The sequence below is a fragment of the Salmo trutta genome, chromosome 27 (assembly GCF_901001165.1).
Source record: "Salmo trutta chromosome 27, fSalTru1.1, whole genome shotgun sequence".
Classification (NCBI taxonomy): Eukaryota; Metazoa; Chordata; class Actinopteri; order Salmoniformes; family Salmonidae; genus Salmo; species Salmo trutta.
In genome coordinates, this window is record NC_042983.1 from 21,046,974 (window position 1) to 21,072,879 (window position 25,906).

The 25,906-nt window shown below is 43.3% G+C and overlaps 1 protein-coding gene across 2 annotated transcripts; it reads left to right on the forward strand.

Annotated features, from left to right (window-relative positions):
• The first annotated feature begins 15,293 nt into the window (after positions 1-15,293).
• On the forward strand, positions 15,294-25,218 carry LOC115164580 (apical junction component 1 homolog). 2 transcript variants are annotated; one of them, XM_029717214.1, is made up of 3 exons: positions 15,294-15,484; positions 18,241-18,620; positions 21,594-25,218. In XM_029717214.1, exons 2-3 carry the CDS (start codon positions 18,297-18,299, stop codon positions 24,918-24,920), a joined length of 3,651 nt encoding a protein of 1,216 aa, XP_029573074.1. In that variant the 5' UTR covers positions 15,294-15,484; positions 18,241-18,296; the 3' UTR covers positions 24,921-25,218. The 2 variants fall into 2 exon arrangements, with proteins under 2 accessions (XP_029573074.1, XP_029573075.1); XM_029717215.1 differs by lacking the exon at positions 18,241-18,620.
• The last annotated feature ends 688 nt before the right edge of the window (positions 25,219-25,906 follow it).

A 25,906-nucleotide genomic window follows, 5' to 3' on the forward strand; every position in this document is an offset into this window, starting at 1 on the left:
CCAAAGCTGAAACCTGTTTCTAGGGCACTGAATATGTCTTCCAAAAAGAGTGTGTTCCAGGCAATCTGTTTTTTGGAGCGAATTCAGAAAGTCCCAATCTCCCTGCAGAACCCCTCTGCTTCCTCTACGCATCGACCCTTAGTGTATCCACAGTGACCCCTTGTGATAAGTGGTGCATAAGCGTGTAAATGTTGTTTTGTAAAACCAAATAGAAGTGTTGTACAGATAGTGACCTATGAATGATGCAGATGTGTCACATTTCCCCCCTGCTGTTGGCTGTGCTTGTTGATATTTTGTGCAATGAATACTTGTGGGTTTTGGATTTTTGGCATTTATATAATTCTTAAGCCATTTTTCAGTACTGGCATTCACTATCATGAATTATGCATTATTTCTACTTTTTGAAAAAGCTTTTTTTTAAATCTTAGTTTCACTTGTATTCAGGATTACATGTCTACGTTTGAAAATGTATATTACACATGTTATCATGGGACTCAAAGGAAATCATAACTCAGCAAACAGAATTGTCAGGATATACCGTTGAATGAATGGATCAGAGAAGCCTCAAATGATACCCGCTACAAAAAAATGACTTGTCTGGATGAACACGTGATTGGTATACATTTGTATTGTTTTACTCAGCTCTCTGCTACTGCCTGTAACAGAGAACATCCATCAGAGACCATCTTAGCTGTATTTGGAGTTATAATCCTCTGGTGGATTATACATTGTTTCAATTATCATGACACTCCAATCTTTGTGAATCCTGTTTGTTGATATTCATAGACATGGGTTGAAATGTTTATTTCATTTACATTCTTTTTCATGGGTAGATTTGAATGTATGTTTACAATTTGTATGCCTTTTTTCTTTGCTTAAGTAGTTTTCCTAAATGCAGATGTAAGTATTTTTTATTTTGTTATCTGCACTATGAATTTCTGTGAAATTGATGGTCAATATTGATGCCTGCCAGATGTATAAAACAAGAAATCTATATGTATCTAAAATAGACAAAAATGATAAATATTACATATATTGTAAATCATTGTGGAGTATTCAAATAAATGTAGAAAAATATATTTGATGTTATTTTGATGTTATTTGCAATGTACCTAAATAATTATGCTATCAACATGTGCACATATTCAATAAAGTTCAAGACCATTAGTAACAATGAGGAACCATTTTCTTCATAATGTTCAAATGATGATAAAAAATAACCTTCTGAGTAGATATGATGACAGCAAGCCCAGTGGAAAACTGTGAATGGCCAATGGCTCATTTCCTCTGTGGAGTTGGAGAATGAGCCATTGTGGAGCTATTCAGTCGAACAACTGTCATATTATGCTTTATTGGTGTAATAAGGTTTAGCTCTACCAATGTGCAGGGTTGCAGTCTGACTGACCAACTAGTTGGAGACTCAAAGGACTCTACAGTATACTTTACTGTGAACTTTACCACATCACAACCACCAATTTTGTTTGAATTTTATTTTAACCTTTATTTAACTAGGCAAGTCAGTTAAGAACAAATTATTATTTTCAATGTCGGCCTAGGAACAGTGGGTTAACTGCCTTGTTCAGGGGCAGAACGACAGATTTTTACCTTGTCAGCTCGGGATTCGATCTAGCAACCAATGCACCAACATGGGATCCTAACTTGGGATACTGTAGAGGGGTGTATTTTCTAATGTCTTTCTTATCATATTGTTGTAAGGACAGATATAATGTTTTAATGCTTGGAGAACATGTAATAAGAGCTACAGAGATACAGCATATTATACCTAGGGCCCGGTGATCATGTGACATGACTGGATTTTAACCTTTTAATTTAAAGTTTTTCATCAAACTGTTCCCTTTTCATTTTATGTCAGATGGTCCAGCACCATCCTCAGACAATTGTTTAACTTATTTTGTATAATTCTTGTTTCTGTGTAAGGCTTAAACAGGATAAAATTGTTAAGTCACATGATTCTACAGAACACAGGGCCCTAATTATACAACAGGTGTGAGCAACCTTAAAAGGAATGAGAAGTCAGAGTAGTCACATTGAGATTTACATTATTTTTCAAGTGAGCCCTGGCAGTAACAAAAGAGCTACAGAGTAGATTATAAATGTCTGGTAATCTTTTAAGATTGTACCCTACTTTCATGCATAATATGCCAGCTATGCAAAAGGGATAATGAACATGGCATGAGGTGGAAAAATCTGGTGAATAAGATTTACTGCCAGCCTTACTACAAAATACTACACACAAATGCCAATGTTGAAGTGATCCCATTAATTTAAACAGAGCATGCATAGAAAATATCCAAAGATGATCAAGCCTTTTATTAATCTTATTTTTTGTGCAACAAATGTGTTCATTCAAGGTTTATATACAGTACAACAGCCAAACACACAAGCCCTGTAACGTCAATAGAAACTACTTGGCACTGTTAGAACTATTGTACCAGACAAAGGCAGCATCTACCCTATCCAGCCAAAGAGATACAGAGGAGACTGTTATTACTCCTTCCCCGTCTTGGTCTCTTTACTTTCGTCAAAGGATTTGCTTCATAGCCCAACATTTTTTTTTGTTTGCTTGTTTGTTTTTAGCTTTATTTTGTATATGAATAATCTAAGTATGCTCTCTGAGAATTGAAACTAACACAAAGAGTGTGAGTATTGGTATTGCACCCAAATATCTGCTGCCTCCCTAGAGTTCTCTTGCTGTGACTTGGCCTGGAGAAAAGGTTGTTAAAGGTCCAATGCAGCTGTTTTCATCTCAATATCAAATTATTTATGGGTAACAATTAAGTACCTTACTGTGATTGTTTTCAATTAAAATGGTGAAAAAAAATGAGTTTCTTAGCAAAGACCAATTTCTCAAGCAAGAATGTTGCTAGAACTGTCTGGGAGTGGTCTGAGTGGGGAGGGGGAAACTGGATTCACCTGGTCAGTCTATGTCATGGAAAGAGCAGGTGTTCATAATGTTTTGTACACTCAGTGTATATACAACACAGAAAAATCACGTATTTGACTGCACTGAGCCGTGACTTGATCTTAAAGATGTTAAAGGTCTTGTCAAAGAAAAGTCCCTGAGCTCTGTCAAAACTCATAAAAGGATCTGTTGTTTTTTGCCTTCAGTAAATAGTTCATAGTGGGCCTGATGTGACATACTTAGCGAAGGATGAGGGAGGGAGAAGAGTTCGATATTTTATTTGCAGTCGATCACTTTCCCAGTTTCCCCAGAAAGTTTTCGTTATACTCTACTGTGTCTGGAGTGCACAATCCAATTTGCACAGGATGTTATATGGTTTCAAAGCTGCTAAATGTTCTGAAAGGTCACACTTGATTTTAAAGCTATGTCTGCCTGCATTTCTTATCTAGATACTAAGAGTGCAACTGTTTCCAACCTGACCATAAATCTTCATAAATATCTGATGACCAATAAAGACCTAGACAGTGATGTACTTTCACGGAATCACTCTCTGATCTCCTGGCATACAAATGGCTTAGTGTCATTTACTGCTACCCAGCCACGCCACGAGTTGATATGATATGACATGAGAATTGCTCTGGCAGCCACTGACAACCCAATGATGACAGTGACATATGAGATGTTGTCAATCTGTCAGAAGGAAGAAAAGTGTTTTAATATGACAAAATAACATACATTCCAGTGCAACTTTGTGTATTAGTTCAAGGAGCAAATACAGAAAACATATTTAAAAACTTTTCGGAAGGAGTTTAGGTCTACAGCTCCACACAAGCCCTGACTGGTACTGTTACTCTGCCATGTAGTATCGAGGGAAATGTCCTTAATGAGTTCAGCTCTCATTATCTTACTGGAGATGAATAAAGGATTGAGGCATCTTTGTGATAACATTAGCCTTGCATTGTCACCGACTGGGAGGGAGAGAGATGGCAGAGATGGGGTCCGTGATGTCTCTTTCTCTCACTGAACAGAGATATTTCTAGAGCTGACCTACTTAAACAGCCCTGAGATGCTGTGAGCACAGGTGCATCTGGTTCTGACTGTCTCTGAAACCCAGACAGACAAAAGAATTAGCAGGATTCACATGATAAGAATGGAAAATGACAACCTCAAACAGCACAGCTCATCAGCTGACATATCACATTAGGGAAGGACTGACGGCTGGGCATGTTTTGAGCCCTTCATAGATATTTACAAGACTTTACAGTAATGAAATGTGAAATTCAGTCAAAGCTACGAAGTGTTCACGGTTGTATTTAGGGAGATTAGCTGTCATGGTATAACTCAGTTCTTGTTGAAATAAAAACACTCTGAAAGTAAATCTGGAGATTTGATAGTATTTTACAAGTAGAGTGATTGCATATTTTGTCAGCTGTGAAAAGAAAAAAAATTTTGATCTCATAAGTTGTGATTGCTTTTTACTTTCTTCAACCATGTAGGTCTATCTTAGGCTTGTACAATCGCTTTGTTTAGGTGGTTTTAGCACTGATGGGAGCTGTCCTATTGTGGACGGCAGAGCCAAAGCATAATTAGAAAGAGCTCAATGATTCTATTAACTGAAGCACTGAAGATTTGTTGTCTGTCAAGTCATGTTAGGCCTTTTTAACAGCACGGCATGAATGACCTCCCATTGAAATCCTTACTCTTAAAAAATCAATCAATAAATTAACAAATGACTACGTGTCATCTAAAAGCTCTAATTACATTTAAGTTAAACTTCACATGACAATGCATTTCTCTGTGTCTTAGAATCCATTAGGCTCAGAAATTTGGCCAACATACATCATTTTCTAGAAGTGGGAAGTCAGAAGTTTTCATGGGTATTCTTCAAATGATGGTCTGGGTCATGTTTGCACACATGGTCTAAGCCCACTAAGTCTCCCTGGCCAACATGACAGATGATGAAGAATGAGAGACTGAAGTGTGTGGCACAGATTTAATTAAACCGCTCCCCAGGATGTCTCTCTGCCGCTCAGGAGACTAGCAGAGAAGAGTTTCTGTTTGCCGAACACAGTAGCAAATAGTATTGTCTATTCTTACATTATATAAGTACTGACAATACGAGCAGTGTACAGTATGCCCTAAAGACTGCTTTGAGGATCTGCTGTAAGGGTCTGGTTGGTAGTCTTCATCCAGTATGGAAGTATACCGTATGGTTCCATAATATTCCCCTTATTGCACAGCATCCGGCATAATATAAACCTCTCGTTGATCACTCTTGATAATATGGAATGGATGGGGAAGTGATTGGATTTTGTTTACCTCATTGCATTCAAAAATTTGGTAGAACGCTTTACCCCCTGGATCCACTCACGTACTGTTACATATTTACAGCCAATTTTCGCCTTCATTCATCTCCGGATTCTGAAGTAGATTTTGATGGTCTCTATGGGGAGCTCCAATCAGCACTTTACTTCATTCCCTTTGAAATCAATTCAGCCTTTTATTTTGCTCCTACTCAATATGGGTTACCATAGATACTGCTCCCAACTGTTAGCTAGCTTCATGCATTTGTTTATGACTGTACAGTTTCTTGGTGTGGTATATCTCTCAAAACTACAAAACATAAATGCAATAAATCGACTGTCTTTGATGTTAACATGTAGCCTATGTTGTGAATGCATGTGTGATACTGTGATACTCAATAGCACTTCAAACTGCTTCAATTAGGGATACGTGAGAACATCTCTGCTACACTAAATGCCTTTATATTTCATCACCATACAAAATGCCTAAGAAAATTCAGGGGGATGAGGATAAACGAGACAAAGATGCCAAAGGGTCAGAAGCTCAGTGGATTTAATAGTTTGTCACTCATGAAAAAGCCCAATCATCCTGTTTGCATATGAGCCAGCCTGACTCACTCCCCTCCAGGCCTGCCCACATTCTGTGTCATGGTGGGGGCTTCAGCTCCCTATTAGTCAGAAGACTTAACACTACTGCACTCTTGTCTAAATCCTCATCCCATACTCATGGACCATTTGAGCCCAGAGGCTGTTGACCCATTGCAGCGTGGTTGCTCAGGTCTGTTTGGGCAAAGCTGATGGATATATGTGCCTTAGTAGTTTAGTTTAATTTGTTGACTTTTTAATCCTCTCAGTCTTGACCAATGGATTTAGAGAAAGACTCTCCAAAGGATTCCTCAGATTCACAACACTGTTCTTCACTCAATCCCTAGAGTCTCAGCTTTGGGTAAAGCCTGGCCTGATTTAACACATCTACATATGTTATAAATGAACTTTCATGGACTGTAAGAACTCTTAGATAGCTGTCAAGTGTCAGCTGTGCAGAGGATGGAGTCAGGCGCAGGACAAAGAACTGAGTAAAATAACGTACTTTACTCTGAAAAATAATCAGCCAATAAATCCAAGGGGGGTTAACAAACCCTAACACAAAAGACTAACACGAAAACCAGGAAACAATCACACACAAAACATAATGAGAACCAGAGGGTTAAATAGGGAAATAATAACGTAATGGGAACCAGGTGCGAACAATCAAGACATAACAAATGGAAAAAGAAACGTGGATCGGTGGCAGCTAGAAAGCCGGCGACAAACGCCGAACAAGGAGAGGCACCAACTTCGGCGGAAGTCGTGACAGTACCCCCCCCCCCCCCGACGCGCGGCTCCAGCAGCGCGCCGGCGACGACCCGGAGGACGAGGCGCAGGGCGATCTGGGTGGAGACGGTGAAATTCCTGCATTAAGGAAGGGTCCAGTATGTCCTCCACTGGCACAGTTGAAACCTATAACATACCTCGTTCAGTCTCCTCAGGACTTTAAATGGGCCCACAGAGCCAGACCCGGTCTCCCGGTGCATATACCGGGCCTCACTACGGTGGCAGTCGGTGCTCGCCTTCTGTCGCCTGATGGCCCATTGCAGGCGTACATGGGCAGCGTCCCACGTTTCCTCCGAGTGCCGAAACCATTCATCCACCGATCTGGTTCTGATACCACGGTGCCAGAACTGGCTGATAACCTAGTACACACTGAAATGGGGACAGGTTAGTGGAGGAGTGGTGGAGGGAGTTTTGGGCCATCTCTGCCCAGGGGATGAAAGCCGACCACTCCCCCGGCCGGTCCTGGCAATAAGACCGCAGAAACCTACCCACATCCTGGTTAACTCTCCCCACCTGCCCATTACTGTCGGGGTGAAACCCTGAGGTCAGGCTTACCGAGACCCCCAGACGTTCCATGAACACCCTCCAGACCCTTGATGTGAACTGGGGACCCCGATCAGATACTATATCCTCAGGCACCCCGTAGTGCCGGAAGACATGTGTAAACAGGGCCTCCGCAGTCTGTAGGGCCGTAGGGAGATCGGGCAAAGGAATGAGACGGCAGGACTTAGAAAACCGATCCACAACAACCAGAATCGTGGTGTTTCCTTGTGATGGAGGGAGATCCGTTACGAAATCCACCGATAGGTGTGACCACGGCCGTTGTGGAACGTGTAGGGGTTGTAATTTCCCTTTGGGCAGGTGTCTAGGTGCCTTGCACTGGGCGCACACCGAGCAGGAGGAAACATACACCCTCACGTCCTTAGCTAAAGTGGGCCACCAGTACTTCCCACTAAAACAGCGCACTGTCCGACCAATGCCAGGATGACCAGAGGAAGGTGACGTATGAGCCCAACAGATCACGAACATCAGACGGAACGTACTTACGTCCAACTGGACACTGGGTGGGAGTGGGCTCCGCACGCAACGCCCGCTCGATGTCCGCGTCAACCTCCCATACCGTCAGTGCCACCAGGCAAGATGCCGGAATTATGGGAGTGGGATCCGTGGACCGCTCCTCTGTGTCATACATCCGAGACAGTGAGTCTGCCTTGGCGTTCTGGGAACCTGGTCTGTAGGATAGAGTGAACACAAAATTGGTGAAAAACATAGCCCACCTTGCCTGACAAGGATTCATTCTCCTCGCCACCCGGATGTACTCCAGATTGCGGTGGTCAGTCCAAATGAGAAAAGGGTGTTTAGCCCCCTCAAGCCAATGCCTCCACGCTTTCAGAGTCCCGACAACAGCCAACAGCGCCCGGTCCCCCACATCATAGTTTCGCTCCGCCGGGCTGAGCTTCTTCGAAAAGAACGCACAGGGGCGGAGTTTAGGTGGCGTACCCGAGCGCTGAGACAGCACAGCTCCTCGGACGCGTCCACCTCTACTATGAACGCTAAGGAGGGATCAGGATGAGCCAACACAGGAGCCGAGGTAAACAGAGCCTTCAGGTGACCAAAAGCCCTGTCCGCCCCAGCTGACCTCTGCAGTCGCACGGTCCCCCCTCCAGCAGTGAGGTAATGGGAGCCTCTACCTGACCAAAGCCCCAGATAAACCTCCGGTAGTAGTTGGCAAACCCTAAGAACCGCTACACCTCCTTTACCGTGGTTGGAGTCGGCCAATTACGCACGGCTGAAATGCGGTCATTCTCCATCTCCACCCCTGACTTGGACAGGCGATACCCTAGGAAGGAGACGGACTGTTGGAAGAACAGACATTTCTCAGCCTTAACGTACAGGTCATGCTCCAACAGTCGACCAAGCACCTTGCGCACCAGAGACACATGTTTGGCGCGTGTAGCGGAGTATGTTAGAATGGCATCTATATACACCACTACACCCTGCCTGTGCAGGTCCCTGAAAATCTCGTCTACAAAGGATTGGAAGACGGATGGAGCATTCATCAACCCGTATGGCATGACGAGGTACTCATAGTGCCCAGAGGTGGTACTAAATGCCGTCTTCCACTCATCCCCCTCCTGGATACGCACCAGGTTGTAAGCACTCCTTAGATCCAATTTGGTGAAGAAGCACGCCCCATGCAATGACTCGGTCACACTGGCTATGAGAGGCAGAGGGTAACTATACTTTACCGTGATCTGATTTAAACCTCTATAGTCAATGCACAGGCGTAAACTTCCATCCTTCTTCACAAAAAGAAACTCAAGGAGGCAGGTGAAGTGGAAGGCCGAATGTATCCCTGTCCCAGAGAGTTGGTGACATATGTTTCTATAGCCACCGTCTCCTCCTGTGACAGAGGATACACGTGACTCCTGGGAAATGCTGAGTCTACCAGGAGATTTATCGCACAGTCCCCCCGTCGATGGGGTGGTAGTTGAGTCGCCTTCTTTTTACAGATCGGCATATTCAGGGGGGATGTGCATGGTGGAGACCTGGTTTGGACTCTCCACCGTAGTTGCACCTATGGAAACACCTATACACCTCCCTGAACACTGACCTGACCATCCCTTGAGAGCCGTCTGTTGCCACGAAATAGTGGGGTCATGATGGGCCAACCAACACCACAGGAAATGCAGGAGAATCTATCAGGAAGAGTAATTCTCTCCTCATGACCCTCCTGTGTTATCATACATAGTGGAGCTGTGACCTCCCTAATCAGACCCGACCCTAAAGGACAACTATCTAAGGAATGTACAGGGAAGGGCACATCAACAGGAACAATAGGGATCCCTAATCTACGAGCAAACGAACGGTCAATAAAGTTCCCAGCTGCGCCTGAATCTACTAGCACCGTATGCTGGGAAAACTCAGGAAATTCTATAGATATATACATGTGCACAACAGGAAGCTCTGGGTGAGTTGGGTGCATACTCACCTGGGATGATCCACCAGTGCCCTGCCTGCTGCCTCGACTTCTTGGGGAACCTCTCCAGCACCGACCAGCAGTGTGTCCTCTGCGGCCACAGGTAGTGCAGGAAACAGACCCCCCTCCGGTTACCCTTAGAGCAGCACCTCCGAGCTCCATAGGTGTAGGATTGGAGGTGCTGGGGGATGGAATGGACGGACCCTGATCCGAACGTCCACGGGTGGCCAACAGGTTATCCAGCCGGATGGATAAATCCACCAGCTGGTCAAGGGTAAGGGTGGTGTCCCTGCAGGCCAGCTCCCGACGAACGTCCTCACGTAGACTACATCGGTAATGGTCGATCAAGGCCCTCTCATTCCATCCCGCACTGGCAGCCAGGGTCCTGAAGTCCAGTGCGAATTCCTGTGCGCTCCTCATCCCCTGTCTGAGATGGAACAAACGTTCCCCCGCCGCTCTCCCCTCAGGTGGATGATCGAAGACCGCCCGGAAGCGGCAGGTGAAATCCTCATAGCGGACCAACGTTGCGTCTATACTTCCCCATTCCGCGTTGGCCCACTCAAGCGCCTTCCGACAGACAGATGAGGGCAGACACGCTCTCGTATCCCGAGGGAGCCGGGTGGACGGTCGCCAGGTAGAGCAGGAACCCCTAGCACCCGGCAGCCATCCCATCATAAGCGCTCGGGAGCGAGAGCCGAATCCCACTGGGTCCAGGTGACGGAGGGGTGGACAGCGGTGTGGGTTGTGGTGTTGGTTGGAGTGAAGTAGATGGGGTTGTGGGAAAACCTCTTTTTTCCCCATCTCTCCATGGTGAGCAGCTCGCGATCCATGGCTGTGCCAAGATGTTGGAGCATCGTTGCGTGCTGCTGGACGCGTTCCTCCACTGGTACCGGAGGACTGGGTGCACCTGCTGACTCCATAAAAGAGGTGCGTGATTCTGTCAAGTGTCAGTTGTGCAGAGGTGAGGACAGAGTCAGGCGCAGGACACAGAACTGAGTAAAATAACGTACATTACTCATAAAAATAATCAGCCAATAAATCCACGCAGGGATAACAAACCCTAACACAAAAGACTAACACAAAAACCAGGAAACAATCACGCACAAAACATAATGAGAACCAGAGGGTTAAATAGGGAAATAATAATAACGTAATGGGAACCAGGTGTGAACAATCAAGACATAACAAATGGAAAAAGAAATGTGGATCGGTGGCAGCTAGAAAGCCGGCAACGACGACCACCGAACGCTGCCCGAACAAGGAGAGGCACCAACTTTGGCGGAAGTCGTGACAATAGCACACATACAGTAATAAAAAAAAAATCCACACATAATTCAAGACCCAAGACTGTGATCTGTATGTAAAATATTAACCACCAAGGGAGCACAGACAACATCTTGAGATTCCCTGGAGAATTTCCCTTGAAACATTCAAACTGCATACATTTTTTTTGCAAGCACATAGGCTTACATTTACCCCCAACAACCCCCTCTAACGTATTTTCCTTTTTCCTTTATTTTTACTCCAAGGTGAAAGACTGCTTTTGATGGGCTGCTGAATCTGCTATTATTGGCTGGCAATGTTGTAAAGAATAGGTCTGAATGCCTTTGAGACCTGTTGTCTCTTATGTAATTGTATAACAATCTATGGTGGATATAGAAATATCCATGTAAGTGTAACAGATGTCCCACAAAGACAAGAAGACTGGTCTTGACACCAGTGTAACAGATGTCCCACGAAGACAAGAAGACTGGTCTCGACACCAGTGTAACAGATGTCCCATGAAGACAAGAAGACTGGTCTCGACACCAGTGTAACAGATGTCCCACGAAGACAAGAAGACTGGTCTCGACACCAGTGTAACAGATGTCCCATGAAGACAAGAAGACTGGTCTCGACACCAGTGTAACAGATGTCCCACGAAGACAAGACTGGTCTCGACACCAGTGTAACAGATGTCCCACAAAGACAAGACTGGTCTCGACACCAGTGTAACAGATGTGGCGGTCCTAGTTGATCGGTAGTTTATTTTCTGCCGATAGACACAAGGGAGCACATTAGATGTGCAGGACAACTGTATGTTGATGGCTGTAGATACATAATTTGTCGCTTACATGTCAATATCAGACAATATCATAACACTGACAGAGATAGTACAAAATACAATAAATGTAAGTATCTGAAGATAGACACAATGAAGCACATTAGATGTGCAAGACAACAGTATGTTCATGGCTGTAGATTCACGATTAGTCGGTTAGTATAGAAATAACTGTGAATTAGCAGGGGCTAATGTGACCATTACATCTCGAGCATGATAGCTAACTCACTCTTACAGCAATAACATACAATTGCACATTCCAGGATGCCCTCAATATCTAACAGGTACTGTACACATATACTGTATACATATAAGGACATGTGCATAGTGAACTCGTACACATTGTAAATATCAAAATAGAATAAAGTATTTCAGAACGTGACATAACACTTGAATATCAATGTCACACTGGGAATATTTGATGATCACCATCTCCCCTATCTGCAAATGTAACCAATAGCCTAACACCTTATTGATATGTAAATTCATCCAACCAATAGGAATACCTAAACATCAAATACACATTTCTGCAGAGGCAAGTGGAGACATAACTAACCCTCTTACATAAGAAACACAGAGACTTATCAACATGTTCATGTTGGGGGCCACTCATCCACCAGCAGCACATAATCAACTTAGAGACTTTTACAAAGGTTTCCTCGATGACTTTGGCAATATGGCTCTTTGGAGAGCATACGTTGAAAGTAGTCAAGTCAAGACCCAGTTTACAGACAGAGGACAGGAGTCAAGCTCTGTTTGCAGTTCCATTGATCCCTTTAGCAGGGGGCTCTAATCAACACAAGGACATTGATTTCCTCCCCCAAGGGCCTCTGAAGAGGCAGAGACACCTGCTATCACAGCTGACAGATATTAATGCCTACTAACAAACAGCTGACAGTATCTAATGCCAGAGTGTGGGGCAGGAGAAGGTGAGTCAACCATGAGCAGTTAGATCCCACTCTCAGGGATATTGGATGCTAAAACACATCACAGAGTGAGATTCTCAGTGCTCTCATTCTAAATCATATCTTATACAGTACCAGTAAAACGTTTGGACACACCTACTCATTCCAATGTTTTTCTTTAGCTGTACAATTTTTTTTACTACATTGTAGAATAATAGTGAAAACATCAAACCGATGAAATAACACATATGGAATCATGTAGTAACCAAAAAAGTGTTAAACAAATCAAAATATATGTTATATTTGAGATTATTCAAAGTACCCACACTTAGCCTTGATGACAGCTTTGTACACTCTTGGCATTCTCTCAACCAGCTTCATCATGAAGTCACCTGGAATGTATTTCAATTAACAGGTGTGCCTTATTTAAAGTTAATTTGTGGAATTTCTTTCCATCTTAATGCATTTGAGCCAATCAGTTGTGTTGTGGCAAGGTAGGGGTGGTATACAGAAGATAGCCCTATTTGGTAAAAGACCAAGTCCATATCATGGCAAGAACAGCTCAAATAAGCAAAGAGAAACGACAGTCCATCATTACTTTAAGACATGGTCAGTCAATCTGGAAAATGTCAATAACTTTGAAAGTTTCTTCAAGTGCAGTTGCAAAAACCATCAAGCGCTATGATGAAACTGGCTCTCGTGAGGACCGCCACAGCAAAGGAAGACCCAGAGTTATCTCTGCTGCAGAAGATAAGTTCATTAGAGTTACCAACCTCAGAAATTGCAGCCCAAATAAAAGCTTCACAGAGTTCAAGTAACAGACACAGCTCAGCATCAACTGTTCAGAGGAGACTATGTGAATCAGGCCTTTATGGTTACATTTCTGCAAAGGACACCAATAATAAGAAGAGACTTGCTTGGGCCAAGAAACATGAGCAATGGACATTAAACCGGTGGAAATCTGTCCTTTGGTCTAATGTGTCTAAATTTGCGATTTTTGGTTCCAACCGCCATGTCTTTGTGAGACGCAGTGTAGGTGAACAGATGATCTCTGCATGTGTAGTTCCCACCGTGAAGCATGAAGGAGGAGGTGGGATGTTGTGGCGATGCTTTTCTGTTGACACTGTCAGTGATTTATTTAGAATTCAAGGCACACTTAACCAGCATAGCTACCACAGCATTCTGCAGTGATACGCCATCCCATCTGGTTTGCACTTAGTGGGACTATAATTTGTTTTTCAACAGGACAATGACCCAACACACCTCCAGGCTGTGTAAGGGCTATTTGACCAAGAAGGACAGTGATGGATTGCTGCATCAGATGACCTGGCCTCCACATTCACTCAACCTTAACCCAGTTGAGATGGTTTGGGATGAGTTGGACTGCAGAGTGAAGGAAAAGCAGCCAACAAGTGCTCAGCATATGTGGGAACTCCTTCAAGACGGTTTGGAAAGCATTCCAGGTGAAGCTGGTTGAGAGAATGCCAAGAGTGTGCAAAGCTGTCATCAAGGAAAAGGGTGGCTACTTTGAAGAATCTGAAATATAAAATATATTTTGATTTGTTTAAAACTTTTTTGGTTACTACATGATTCCATATGTGTTATTTAGTAGTGTAGATGTCTTAACTATTATTCTACAATGTAGAAAATAGTCAAATTAAAGAAAAGTCCTTGAATGAGTAGGTGTTTCCAAACTTTTGACTGGTACGATACATGTGGGATGAGACAGATGGAGGAGTCTGGCTCACCAATAGGAGTTGTTTTTGCTCTGCCAATAGAACTGTAAGCCCAGGCATGAGAAGAAATGCAAGTACAGTGTTAATGCTCCCTATTCTATTGCTATGGGAAACTGGTCTGGTGCTGTACTGTATGTTATATGTCCAGAGAGATGTGGAGGGCATCATTTCAATCTTCATGAGAACTATCTGTACGGTGTTTCTCTCCTCTCTCTGTGTGAGACTGCTTTAGTAAGCAGTTTTACTGCAGCAGCTGGTGACTACTGCTTTGGGGCCCACATTGTGCTGTCACCATCATCAATTCAACTAATGCAGAAACTGTGTCTAGGTGAGATTGAGGAGCAGGTGCGGGGAGCTGGAGTCATTACCCTGTGCTGATGAGAGGTCACTGTTTCAGAGGTTTTGCTTTGCTATCTTGTTTTTTACTTCACTGAAGAGCCCCAAATAATGTTGACATGTATCCACCATTTTATCATCAGTAGTCTTTCTACTGTTGTGCAAGAGACTATTGTGAGTTAATCGTATGTGACAAAATGAGTGAAGAACTTGTGTGAACACAGCAGGGAGCTTTTTAGGTGTACATTTGAACATGCTGCCATGCCTCATCTCACATAGTACATTTTGGTGTGGAAATAATGTCAGTTTAATAAATAACATGCCATTAATAAGCAAATAATGAAGAGTTAATTTTCATTGACAGGATTACCTGTGAGAGCTCAGCGAAAATGATTGGTGAATTATCTTCCCATATGAACAGTGATGAAAAATTAGCCTTAATTTTTGTGTCTGCAGCTACTTTCATGAACACAGATAGTATGCAATTCTCCTCACAGACATGTATTTAATAAGCATGACACAGTCCCTTGTAAACGCTCATCACGCAAGCATACGAACTCACATGCTAATGCACGCGAGCGCGTCATTTAACGCCCATAAGCGCAGACTCAGACACACCCCCTTATTGCTACGAGTGCTTCACATAAACCATGAGGGCGCACTAAATCACTGTTGACTGTGTTGTGGACAACATGTAGCACTAAATGCGAAGATGGCATGATTATTATGAAGACTGTATAAGAGATGTAGTAAAGCTGCACCTAACAGGAGCCAAGGATTGATCATGTAGCCTACATATGATGGAAGCGGATCATTGGCGTGAAGGGTAAGATGATATCCACTCCTATTTGATGATGGAATGAAAGGACGTGTTTCAAAATTCTCCGTTTTTCCTCTGAGTACGGCCACAACATTTTGGTCTATTTGAGCGCGTGATTACCTCTCCTCGGATGATGTCTTCGATGCTCAAATATATTGGGTCAGCAATGCCGTGCCGCATCAATAAACGAGGACAAAGTGTGCTTCAGATCTTGGTGTGCCAAAATCACACCTTTGAAAATAGAAAAGCTCAATGATAACTGTCCTTTCAAATGCAGCCATCGGATCAAATCATGACACTGTTACAATAGCGCATATTAGACCTATTGCATCAATGCATTTTCCCAACAGTTGTCTCTGTGGATAAACTGTTTACTTTCTTATCAATTGTTTAGAGGGAATTTGACAATTTGCGACATGGACAGGTTGCCTATGTAGGTTAAGTTGGATTCGTTTCACGTAGAGAGAGTGCATAACTGTGGCCCGTCGAGCATCTATTGAAAACGAGCCTATTTGAATGTTTCAGTGTGTGCTGAGTGTATCCAGGCGACATGGCATGTGGTATGTGAGTGTAGCCAATGTTATTTGTACTAGTTTACAGTGTTAAAGTGAAAGTGGTCCCGCCTGCCCCTTGATGCACTTCTGTAGCCTATGGCAAAATATTTTATTTTAACTCAAGTCTCTCTTCCATCGATGATATAGACCTACATAATCATGGACAAGCATTAATATTGTGTATAGGCCTATGCATAAGCCAAATAAACGATATCTGTCGCCTACTCTGTATACTGAAGACATTACTGTCAGGTAAATGGCTATTTTCTCCAGATTGCAATGATTTCCTAATTTTCAAATGAGACAACGCAAACAGAGTAGGGCTATCATGATTCAGCCATATAATGTCAATTCTGATATTTGGATTTCAGCAACATCAAAAGAGACAAAAAGTTACACATTCCAGAGATTCACCATAGTTCAGCTCAAAGATGTGTTTTCTTATTTTATTAGCCTCTGGATAAATAGCCTTCTTTAACCAAAGGACATACAGTACCAAGGCCATAAATCTGCATCCTTTGTGACCTTTTATAAAAAATGCTGTCACTGATGACTTACCCTCTAAAAAGGACATTCAATGCCTTTATCAGCATGAGATCAAATCAGGTGACTTTGTTTTGTTGGGCGATAGCATAATGGATTGCATAATGGTGGAAAGAGGGTATGATTGTACACACACACACATATACACACATACACAAACAAACACACACGTCTGCACTTCAATGTCAGTGTTGTCAATTTACCTACTTTCTGAGTAATACTGTATATTATTAATTAATTCCATCCTCTTTGCTATTTTGGGTAGCATGGCTGACACAGATGTCAGATTGATTAGAGAATATTCATGCTTCAGTGGCATTTCAGTGGTGGCCATCAATTAGACAGCAACCAATGTAATGAAAAATAAATAGCCATAATTAAAAACATTTATCTTGTCAAAAAATATTTGGTTATGCTTCATCTTACAGTCTGCCACAATATTTATTGTGTATATCCTTAGAAATAACATTGTAAAATAGTAGTAACATAATAATAATCAAATAATTATATTGTTGACGTTAATTTAAACAAACACACCATTTCTAAATATTTTGATACCAGGTTGTTAGTTATCAATTGTGTTACACCCGACCCAATGGTGTAATATTTAAAAAGGACATATTTGCTGTACGTTGAAATCTGGTTTGAAAATTGTAATTACAAGATGAGTCAGTGGCTGTAACCATGGTACATGATTTAATAGTATCTGTAGGTCTGGTAAGGTTATGATGATTGTGTGTAGATGATATTTAGGTGTGTTGTGGACACATTACGGGGGAGACGTTTGGTCAGACCTCTCTCCTCAGGATGAACAGATGGTATCTCAGGGTTAGCTCATGGGCGAGAGCCAACAAGGGAGCCTCTATGTTTGTCTCTCTGTCATGAAAATATGCTTTAAAAGTCAAATGAAAAAGCATTACAAGCAAGGTCTATGTGCAAAAATATTGAAATGTTTGCACTATTTGAAACATGGACACTCCCTTATTCTTGGTTTTAAACAGAGACACATTATTTATATTCCATTTCTTCATATAAACAGTGGTCAACTATACCCCTTTGTTTATTACAATGTACTGTTGTTTAAGATATGAATAGCAAGCTATGTACTAATGAAATACTCTGTGTGTACTGAAAGCCACTATGCTACTGAATCTATTCTGTTGAAAATCTATTTATTGTGTGAAACAAAGAGTCAGTGATCTTGACTCTTGAAAACAACCCATTGGCATCTTACATAGCCTTTAATTTTTTTATTTTTTTGGGGGGGGGTTGACTGTCGTCTACAATCAATGGAAAGGGACTTATTTACTGAGGAGTTGCCAGTCACTATTATACTTTTTGTATATATTGTCACGCCTGCTCCCGCTCCCCCTCACTGATGCTTTCGGCTCCCCAGCATTACGCACTCCTGCCACCATCATTACGCACAACTGCCTTCCCCCGTCACGTGCATCAGCGATGATTGGACTCACCTGGACTCAATCACCTCTCATTACCTCCCCTATATCTGTCTGGTTCCCCGCTCTGTTCCCTTCTTCAGCATTAATTGTCGTTTGTTGTTGTTTACCTGTGTGCTGACGCTGTTCCTGTTTTGTTACCTGTCTGTTCCTGAATAAATGTTGACTCTCCATATCTGCTTCTCATCTCCGGCGTCGGTTGTTACAGAATGCTGAAGCCTTCATACGAAGCATCGGGGAGTGCTGGCGTTCCGGTTGGTGGTGATGTCGGGTCCGGGGGCACCACTGATGGAACAGGGGGTGCCTAAGCCAGCTCGTCGGGCTGTCATGCCCTATCTGGTGCGAGAGGTTCTTGCCCCGGTTGGCTCGGAAGCCGCCCATCCCACATCAGGCCTCAGCCGGATTGTCAGGTTTTTACGCCCAGCCAGCTCGTCAGGCTGCTACGCCTCCGCCGGATCATCGGGCTCCCATGCCTCAGGGGGATTGACAGGCTTTTACGCCCCAGCCGGATCGTCGGGATCCTATGCCTCTGCCGGTTCGTCGGGAGTTTACGCCCAGCCGGCTTGTCCAGCGCCCGTGCCTCAGCCGGTACGTCAGACTCGCCCAGGTGGGACGCCAGGTGGCACCCCTAGAGGGGGGGTACTGTCACACCTGCTCCCGCTCCCCCTCCCTGGTGCTCGATAGGCGCCAGGCTCCCCAGCACTACGCACTCCTGCCACCATCATTACACACACCTGCCTTCTCCCCATCATGCGCTTCAGCGATTATTGGACTCACCTGGACTCAATCACCTCTGTCATTACCTCCCCTATATCTGTCTGGTTCTCCACTCTGTTCTTTGCTTCAGCATTAATTGTAATTTGTCGTTATTTACCCGTGTGCTGACGCTGTTCCTGTTTTGTTACCTGTCTGTTCCTGAATTACATTTACATCATTACATTTTAGTCATTTAGCAGACGCTCTTATCCAGAGCGACTTACATTTCATACATTTCATTTCATACATTTTTTTTCCCCCGTACTGGCCCCCCGTGGGAATTGAACCCACAACCCTGGCGTTGCAAACACCATGTGTTGCAAACACCCTGCTCTACCAACTGAGCTACAGGGAAGGTCAATAAATGTTGACTATCCGTACCTGCTTGTCATCGTGTTGTTACATATATACAGTGCCTTGCAAAAGTATTCATCCCCCTTGGCATTTTTCCTATTTCGTTGCATTACAACCTGTAATTGAAATGTATTTTTATTTGGATTTCATGTAATGGACATACACAAAATAGTCAAAATTGGTTAAGTGAAATGAAAAAAAATAACTTGTTTCAAAAATAAAAATAAAAAAAAACTGAAAAGTGGTGCGTACATATTTATTCATATGAAGCCCCTAAATAAGATCTGGTGCAACCAATTACCTTCAGAAGTCACATAATTAGTTAAATAAAGAGGGCCGCCCACCAAAACTCATGGACCAAGCAAGGAGGGCATTAATCAGAGACGCAACAAAGAGACGAAAGATAACCCTGAAGGAGCTGCAAAGCTCCACAGCAGAGATTGGAGTATCTGTCCATAGGACCACTTTAAGCTGTACATTCCACAGAGCTGGGCTTTACGGAAGAGTGGCCAGAAAAAAAACATTGCTTGAAGAAAAAATAAGCAAACACATTTGGTGTTTGCCAAAAAGCATGTGGGAGACTCCCCAAACATATGGAAGAAGGTACTCTGGTTAAACAAGACTAAAGTTTAGCTTTTTGGCCATCAAGGAAAGCGCTATGTCTGGCGCAAACCCAACACCTCTCATCACCAAGAGAATACCATCCCCACAGTGAAGCATGGTGGTGGCAGCATGATGATGCTGTGGGAATGTTTATCATCGGCAGGGACTGGGAAACTGGTTAGAATTGAAGGAATGATGGATGGCGCTAAATACAGGGAAATTCTTGAGGGAAACCTGTTTCAGTCTTCTAGAGATTTGAGACTGGGATGGAGGTTCACCTTCCAGCAGGACAATGACCCTAAGCATACTGCTAAAGCAACACTTGAGTGGTTTAAATGTCTTGGAATGGCCTAGTCAAAGCCCAGACCTCAGTACAATTGAGAATCTGTGGTATGACTTAAAGATTGCTGTACACCAGCAGAACCCATCCAACTTGAAGGAGCTGGAGCAGTTTTGCCTTGAAGAATGGGCAAAAATCCCAGTGGCTAGATGTGCCAACCTTATAGAGACATACCCCAAGAGACTTGCAGCTGTAATTGCTGCAAAAGGTGGCTCTACAAAGTATTTACTTTCGGGGGCGTGAATAGTTATGCACGCTCAAGTTTTCTGTTTTTTTGTCATATTTCTTGTTTGCTTCACAATAAAAAGATTTGTCATCTTCAAAGTGGTAGGCATGTTGTGTAAATCAAATGATACAAACCTCCAAAAAATGAATTTTAATTCCAGGTTGTAAGGCAACAAAATAGGAAAAATGCCAAGGGGGGTGAATACTTTCGCAAGCCACTATAGGTTTGGATCCTTACACAATCATTCCCAAAGTGCTTGAAACAAACCATTGAATTATTCAATGTGGTTTAGTGACTATTTTTCTCTAGAGTGAATGATTACAGATACAGATATCTGTACAGATACAGTTTTGCACTATTTTCATGACCAGACTTTGTATTTAAGATCCCACTAAGACTAAGTCTGATTTGTTATTACAATACAATACTGATAATTTACTACCTCTTAGAAATGCAGTACTTTTTTTGAGGGGAACATCCACAGTTTCAGTATTTGTTACTTTAATTGTTTCTCTATTTTTAAATGTCAATTTATGGGCCTTGCCTATATTAGTACACTTTTAGAAGAAAGGGTTACAAAGGGGTTCTTCGGTTGTTCCCATAAGAGAACACTTTTTGGTTCCAGGTAGAACTCTTTTGGTTTCCATGTAAAACCCTCTGTGGAAAGGCTTTTACTTGGAACCCAAAAGGGTTCTACCTGGAACCGAAGGGTTCTAGCTGGATCCAAATAGTGTTCTTCAAAGGGTTCTCCTTTGGGGACAGATGAAGAACCCTTTTAGGTTCTAGATAACACCTTTTTTCTAAGAGTGTGTTGTGTTTCTCAAGTGTTGATCCTGTGCAAGATGTTAATCTTAGATTTAGATGCTGTGTAAAGCATCTTGGCAATATGATGGGCAGTAAAATTGAGATTTCCCATTCTCCTAAAATTAGAACAACCTTGTGTGGCACACTGCAGAAAAGCACATCACAGCATGATACAATTAAATCCTTCATCTGTTTCTTCTCTAGCTATGTGAAAATCCACAGATTACAGGCTCCAAGTTTAAGATTCTTTACTAGATGTGAACTTTTCCTTCTTTTCATTGGATCTGGAATGAAATAGGCCTACAGTATGGAAGATAAAAGTGCTGAATTAAATAATAATTTGATTATTTATATTGGTAATCTCTGTGATCATAACATGTTAATGTCTGTGTAGAACCACTTCTAAATTTTTAAAGATGATAAATGTGTGTATGTTTTACTATGGATATAAAATGCTTCTCTATCTTTCTTTTCTCAGGTCTTATTGATCTTGAATCAATCTGAATGGGGAGATCGGAGGAGTCCCTATAAGATGACACGCACAGATCCCTCTGATATACTGGTATCTACTCTGTATCGGGACATCAAACTAAATCCCATCACTGGGGACTCCGTTTCGCTCAGCCCCTTCCAACAATGCGACTTGCAAATGATTGACAAACTGGAGCGACACACGGAAACCATTAACAAAAGACACTGCCGTAGCTTTGACTACCTTGAGTCATTGGACGACCCACAGCCCTTTTCTGCCTCAATGGAGTATCCTTACAAGAGGACTGAGCATCAGGGGGTGCATAAAGAGGTGACCTGGAATGGCCTGGATCATCCAGGACACCTCCGTTTCTCGTCCCCTGATCTGTTCAACACTAGACTACCCCCACCACAGCATGCCAACCCAAACAAAACCAGTCAGGCCACGAGGTCAGATTCAAAGAAGAGGACAAGATCAAAAAGTGCTCCCAGAGTCAAGACCACCCTTACCCCTGTGCCCATGTCAGTCTCCCCACCGGTAACCAGGAGAGGACGAGATGTCCCACAGGCTGTACCAGACCCCCCTCTAAGGACATCTGAACCACACCGGGACTCTTACTCCTCTAACCAGGCTTTTTCGAACGAGGTACACCCTATAAAACTGCAACCACACTCTCCCCTCTACGTCTCAGACTGTTTCTCTGAGGAGAGCAAACAGGATGAGCCAGCCATCACTCCTCATGTCAGGTGTCGTGTGGATATCAAGCCTGATGCAGCGGTCCTGCAGCACACAGCCAGGAGGTCTCAGAGCATGAGAACTGAACATCCCTGGCAGAGATACTCCTACTTCAGTCAGAGCAGAGGTCTGTCTGTGCCACGGCAGGTACGGACACCCACACCAAACGACTGTTACAGTGGCGATTATAGACAAACATATCAGTACACTACCTGCGGGCCCTCCAGCTACATCCAGCCAGTAGACATGCGAAGGGTGCCCTCCACTATAATGCCAAGAGAATACTTGTCAAGGGAGCAGAGGACTCTTTCAAACCCCAATATACCCACTAAATTCTTCTACACTGAGGATCCGACCAGATACCCTGTCCACTCCTCTGCTAGAGCGTACTATCAGGATGATAATTCCAGCCTCACCAGCCAAGGCAGTACTCTTAATGGTCAGTATGTGCATGATCCACAGACTCGCTGGGTTCACACTCTCCCAGTCCGGCCATATTATACAGAGCAACACTTGTCCAGCAGAGACCCTGTGCAGGCTGTCCATACCAGACCTTACTCCACAAGCGAGGCAGGGCCATACTTTGCTCAAACACAACAGGCAAGAGCGTACTATGGGGAAGAACCCAGGGGCTATCCCTGTCAGTCTAATGGCTCCAGGATGTTATACAGCAAGCCGTACAACCCCCCAGCAGAACAGTATATTCCTTACAGGGGGTATCACACAGAAGGCCGTCGACGTACACAAATGTCCCAGGCCTATGCAGATGACTGGTATCGTTCAAGTATGTCTGGATACTCCAACCAGTCCTCTCAGCTGACACCACAGAGAGTAAGACAAGAGCCAGTAATGTCCCCCTGGTTTGAAAACAGTTATGTAGAGCCAACCAGACTGGGAGCAGAAGTCAGAAAACACTCAAAGTCCTGGGACAATATTCTTTATCCTCGTCATGACAGGGAGCAAGCAGTGCCATGTGGACGCAGCTATGATAATCTGTTATTCCAGGGGAGACATGCTCTGTTTCCTAATGATACACCAAAGCCAGTTATACTCAATCTATCTAGTTCACCAAGGCGCTATGCTGCCCTGTCCCTCTCTGAAAACTCCTTAGAGAAAGGTCCAAACAATCCTGGAAGGAACACTAAGGCTGGGCTATGGTTTGTAACTCCTGAGATCACAATAACCGACAATGACATACGCGCACGTAACCACAATCAGCAAGATGTGCGTTCAGCCACCTGGGATGCACTGGATTGTGAAAAGCTGCCAACTCTAAATGTTCTTCATCATCAAGAGCAGCCATCTGAGTCAGCGGAACTGACCAAAGACAGACAACACAAAGATTATTCCCTGCAGCAGAGCCTAGAGCAACTGGACGAGCTGCTAGCTGATCTTGTCACTGATTACAAACCCTCGACCAGCAGGCGGCCTAGTCAGGATCTAATGAACCAACTAAAACAGTTGATTAGTGAGGATGATGAAAAAGGAAAGCTAATATCTTCTGGCCTAGAGAGTCTAGGAGGCCTAGAGAGTCTAGGAACTCTGAACTCACCAATCGCCTCCACTAAAACCAGCCCTGACACCATCAAAGACCCAGACAGTGGGTGTGATGGCTTACAGAGCATACAAAGGAGTCCAGAGGAGATCTCCCCAGACCACAGCACAGACGACGATGACACCATGATGTGTGCCAACAAGAAGTGCAAGCGGACAGAGACCCTGTTCAATGCCTGTCTTTACTTCAAATCCTGTCATAGTTGCTACACCTTCTACTGCTCCCGGAACTGCCGTCGGGACGACTGGGACAGCCATAAAGAGAACTGTCTATATGGGCGTATCAGTAGTGTGTGCAGGCACATGCTGAAGTACTGCAGAGAGAACTCTGAGATCCATAAAGCCTTCTCTCGCATTGCCAAAGCTGGCTACCTTTCCAGAGGGAGAGGCATTCTTTTCCTGGGCTTTGCTAACCCAGGGACTGCTGACAACTTCCTGAAGGTTGGGCTTGAGAGCCTTGTCATGTCCCCCACATATCTGTCTCTAAGAGAGCTGGACAGCTTCAAAGACAACCTGGGGGATTACTGTAAGGACCTGCAGCAGGCTGGCAATGAGTATGACCCCAATGAATGTTTTCTCTTGAATGTATCCATAGCTGTTGGTGAACTAGTGCCTAACAGACCCTCACCAAGAGTCCAAACACCAACAGTCCGAAAATATGCAAAGATTTCGTTGGCCTCCTCCAGCCCAGATAAAAAGGTCTTCAAGAAGGAAAGTGACATGGAGACACTCATTCTCACCCCGCCACCAGGCACACCTGATATTGACAAAGAGGGAAAGGAGGGTATGAAAGCCAGAGAGATCTGCTTTATCAATATCCAACGTGAGCTCAGGACCAGGGGAGTCTTCCTGCGTCATGAGTATCCCAAAATATACCGTCAACTCTGTGAATTTGTGGAGAGCAACAAGAGATTCACGCCCACTACAATTTACCCCATAGATAAGAGAACAGGGAAGCAGTTCATGTGTATGATCATGGCTGCTTCTGAGCCCAGAACGCTAGACTGGGTGGGCACCCCCCATCTCCTGGATGATATTATATAGTACTGACCTGTGCACCTCTGATGTCACCTATATGTACATGTATATACATGTGATTTAACAGATATTTATGATGGATGTTTGTAGATACACATGTATTTTACATCAGAAAGGAAGATTGTTAAAGGGATGCTTCAGGATTTTGGCAGTGAAGCCCTTTATCTATTTCCCCATTATCACATGAAATCGTGGATACTATTTTATGTCTCTAACTAGCACAATTACTAACTAGCGTTAGCGCAATGACTGGATGTCTATGGTAACTGCCAGCATGCTAGTAGATACCATAGACTTCCACTCATCGTGCTAATGCTAGTTAGCATTATCTCGCGAAACTACCTCTAACTTCCTTCAAACTGGATGCAGAGACATAGAAACGGGTATCCATGAGTTCATCTGACTCTGGGGAAGTAGATAAAGGGCTTAATTGCCAAAATCCTGAAGTATCCCTTTAGTAAGACTACCAGAAGTAATGTTTGCATATTAATCACTAAGAATTAGATATTATTTAGAAGTGATTCATACAAACAATGTGCAGGAAAGGTTGACTGACGTGCCACACACAAACAAACTATAATGTAACACTTTATCATTGTAGTTTTTGGTTGAAGTAGCGTTGTTTTGATCCTGTTACACTGAAATATTTGATCTGCATGTAAAATGGTCATACTGTATTTCCAAGTCGTTATTTAACTGAATATAACTGAATATAACTGAGGGAGACACTACTATTAAGAGCATTTCTAAAGTAAACTAGATTAAAGCTTCAAAGCATAATCTCCACTAGTGTTCTACTTGTTGAAGCTTTTCTCAGCAGCTGGAATATATCAAAAAATACTGACTGTTGTATTTCTGCAGATGCTTCATTATATCCAGAAAATTATTCTAATTTGAATATCAAGAATCTCTTGAAATTGCTGTGATGTGCCAGGGTCTGGGTAGAAATCGTAGTTAATACTATTAATATCACTGCTGATAATAATACTTTC

Excerpts from the sequence above, each read along its gene's own strand:
- LOC115164580 (XM_029717214.1), top strand. The coding sequence starts at position 18,297 with ATGTCGGGTCCGGGGGCACCACTGATGGAACAGGGGGTGCCTAAGCCA. Across the intron at positions 18,621-21,593 it reads CAGCGCCCGTGCCTCAGCCG|GTCTTATTGATCTTGAATCA; the intron begins GTACGTCAGACT and ends TTCTTTTCTCAG.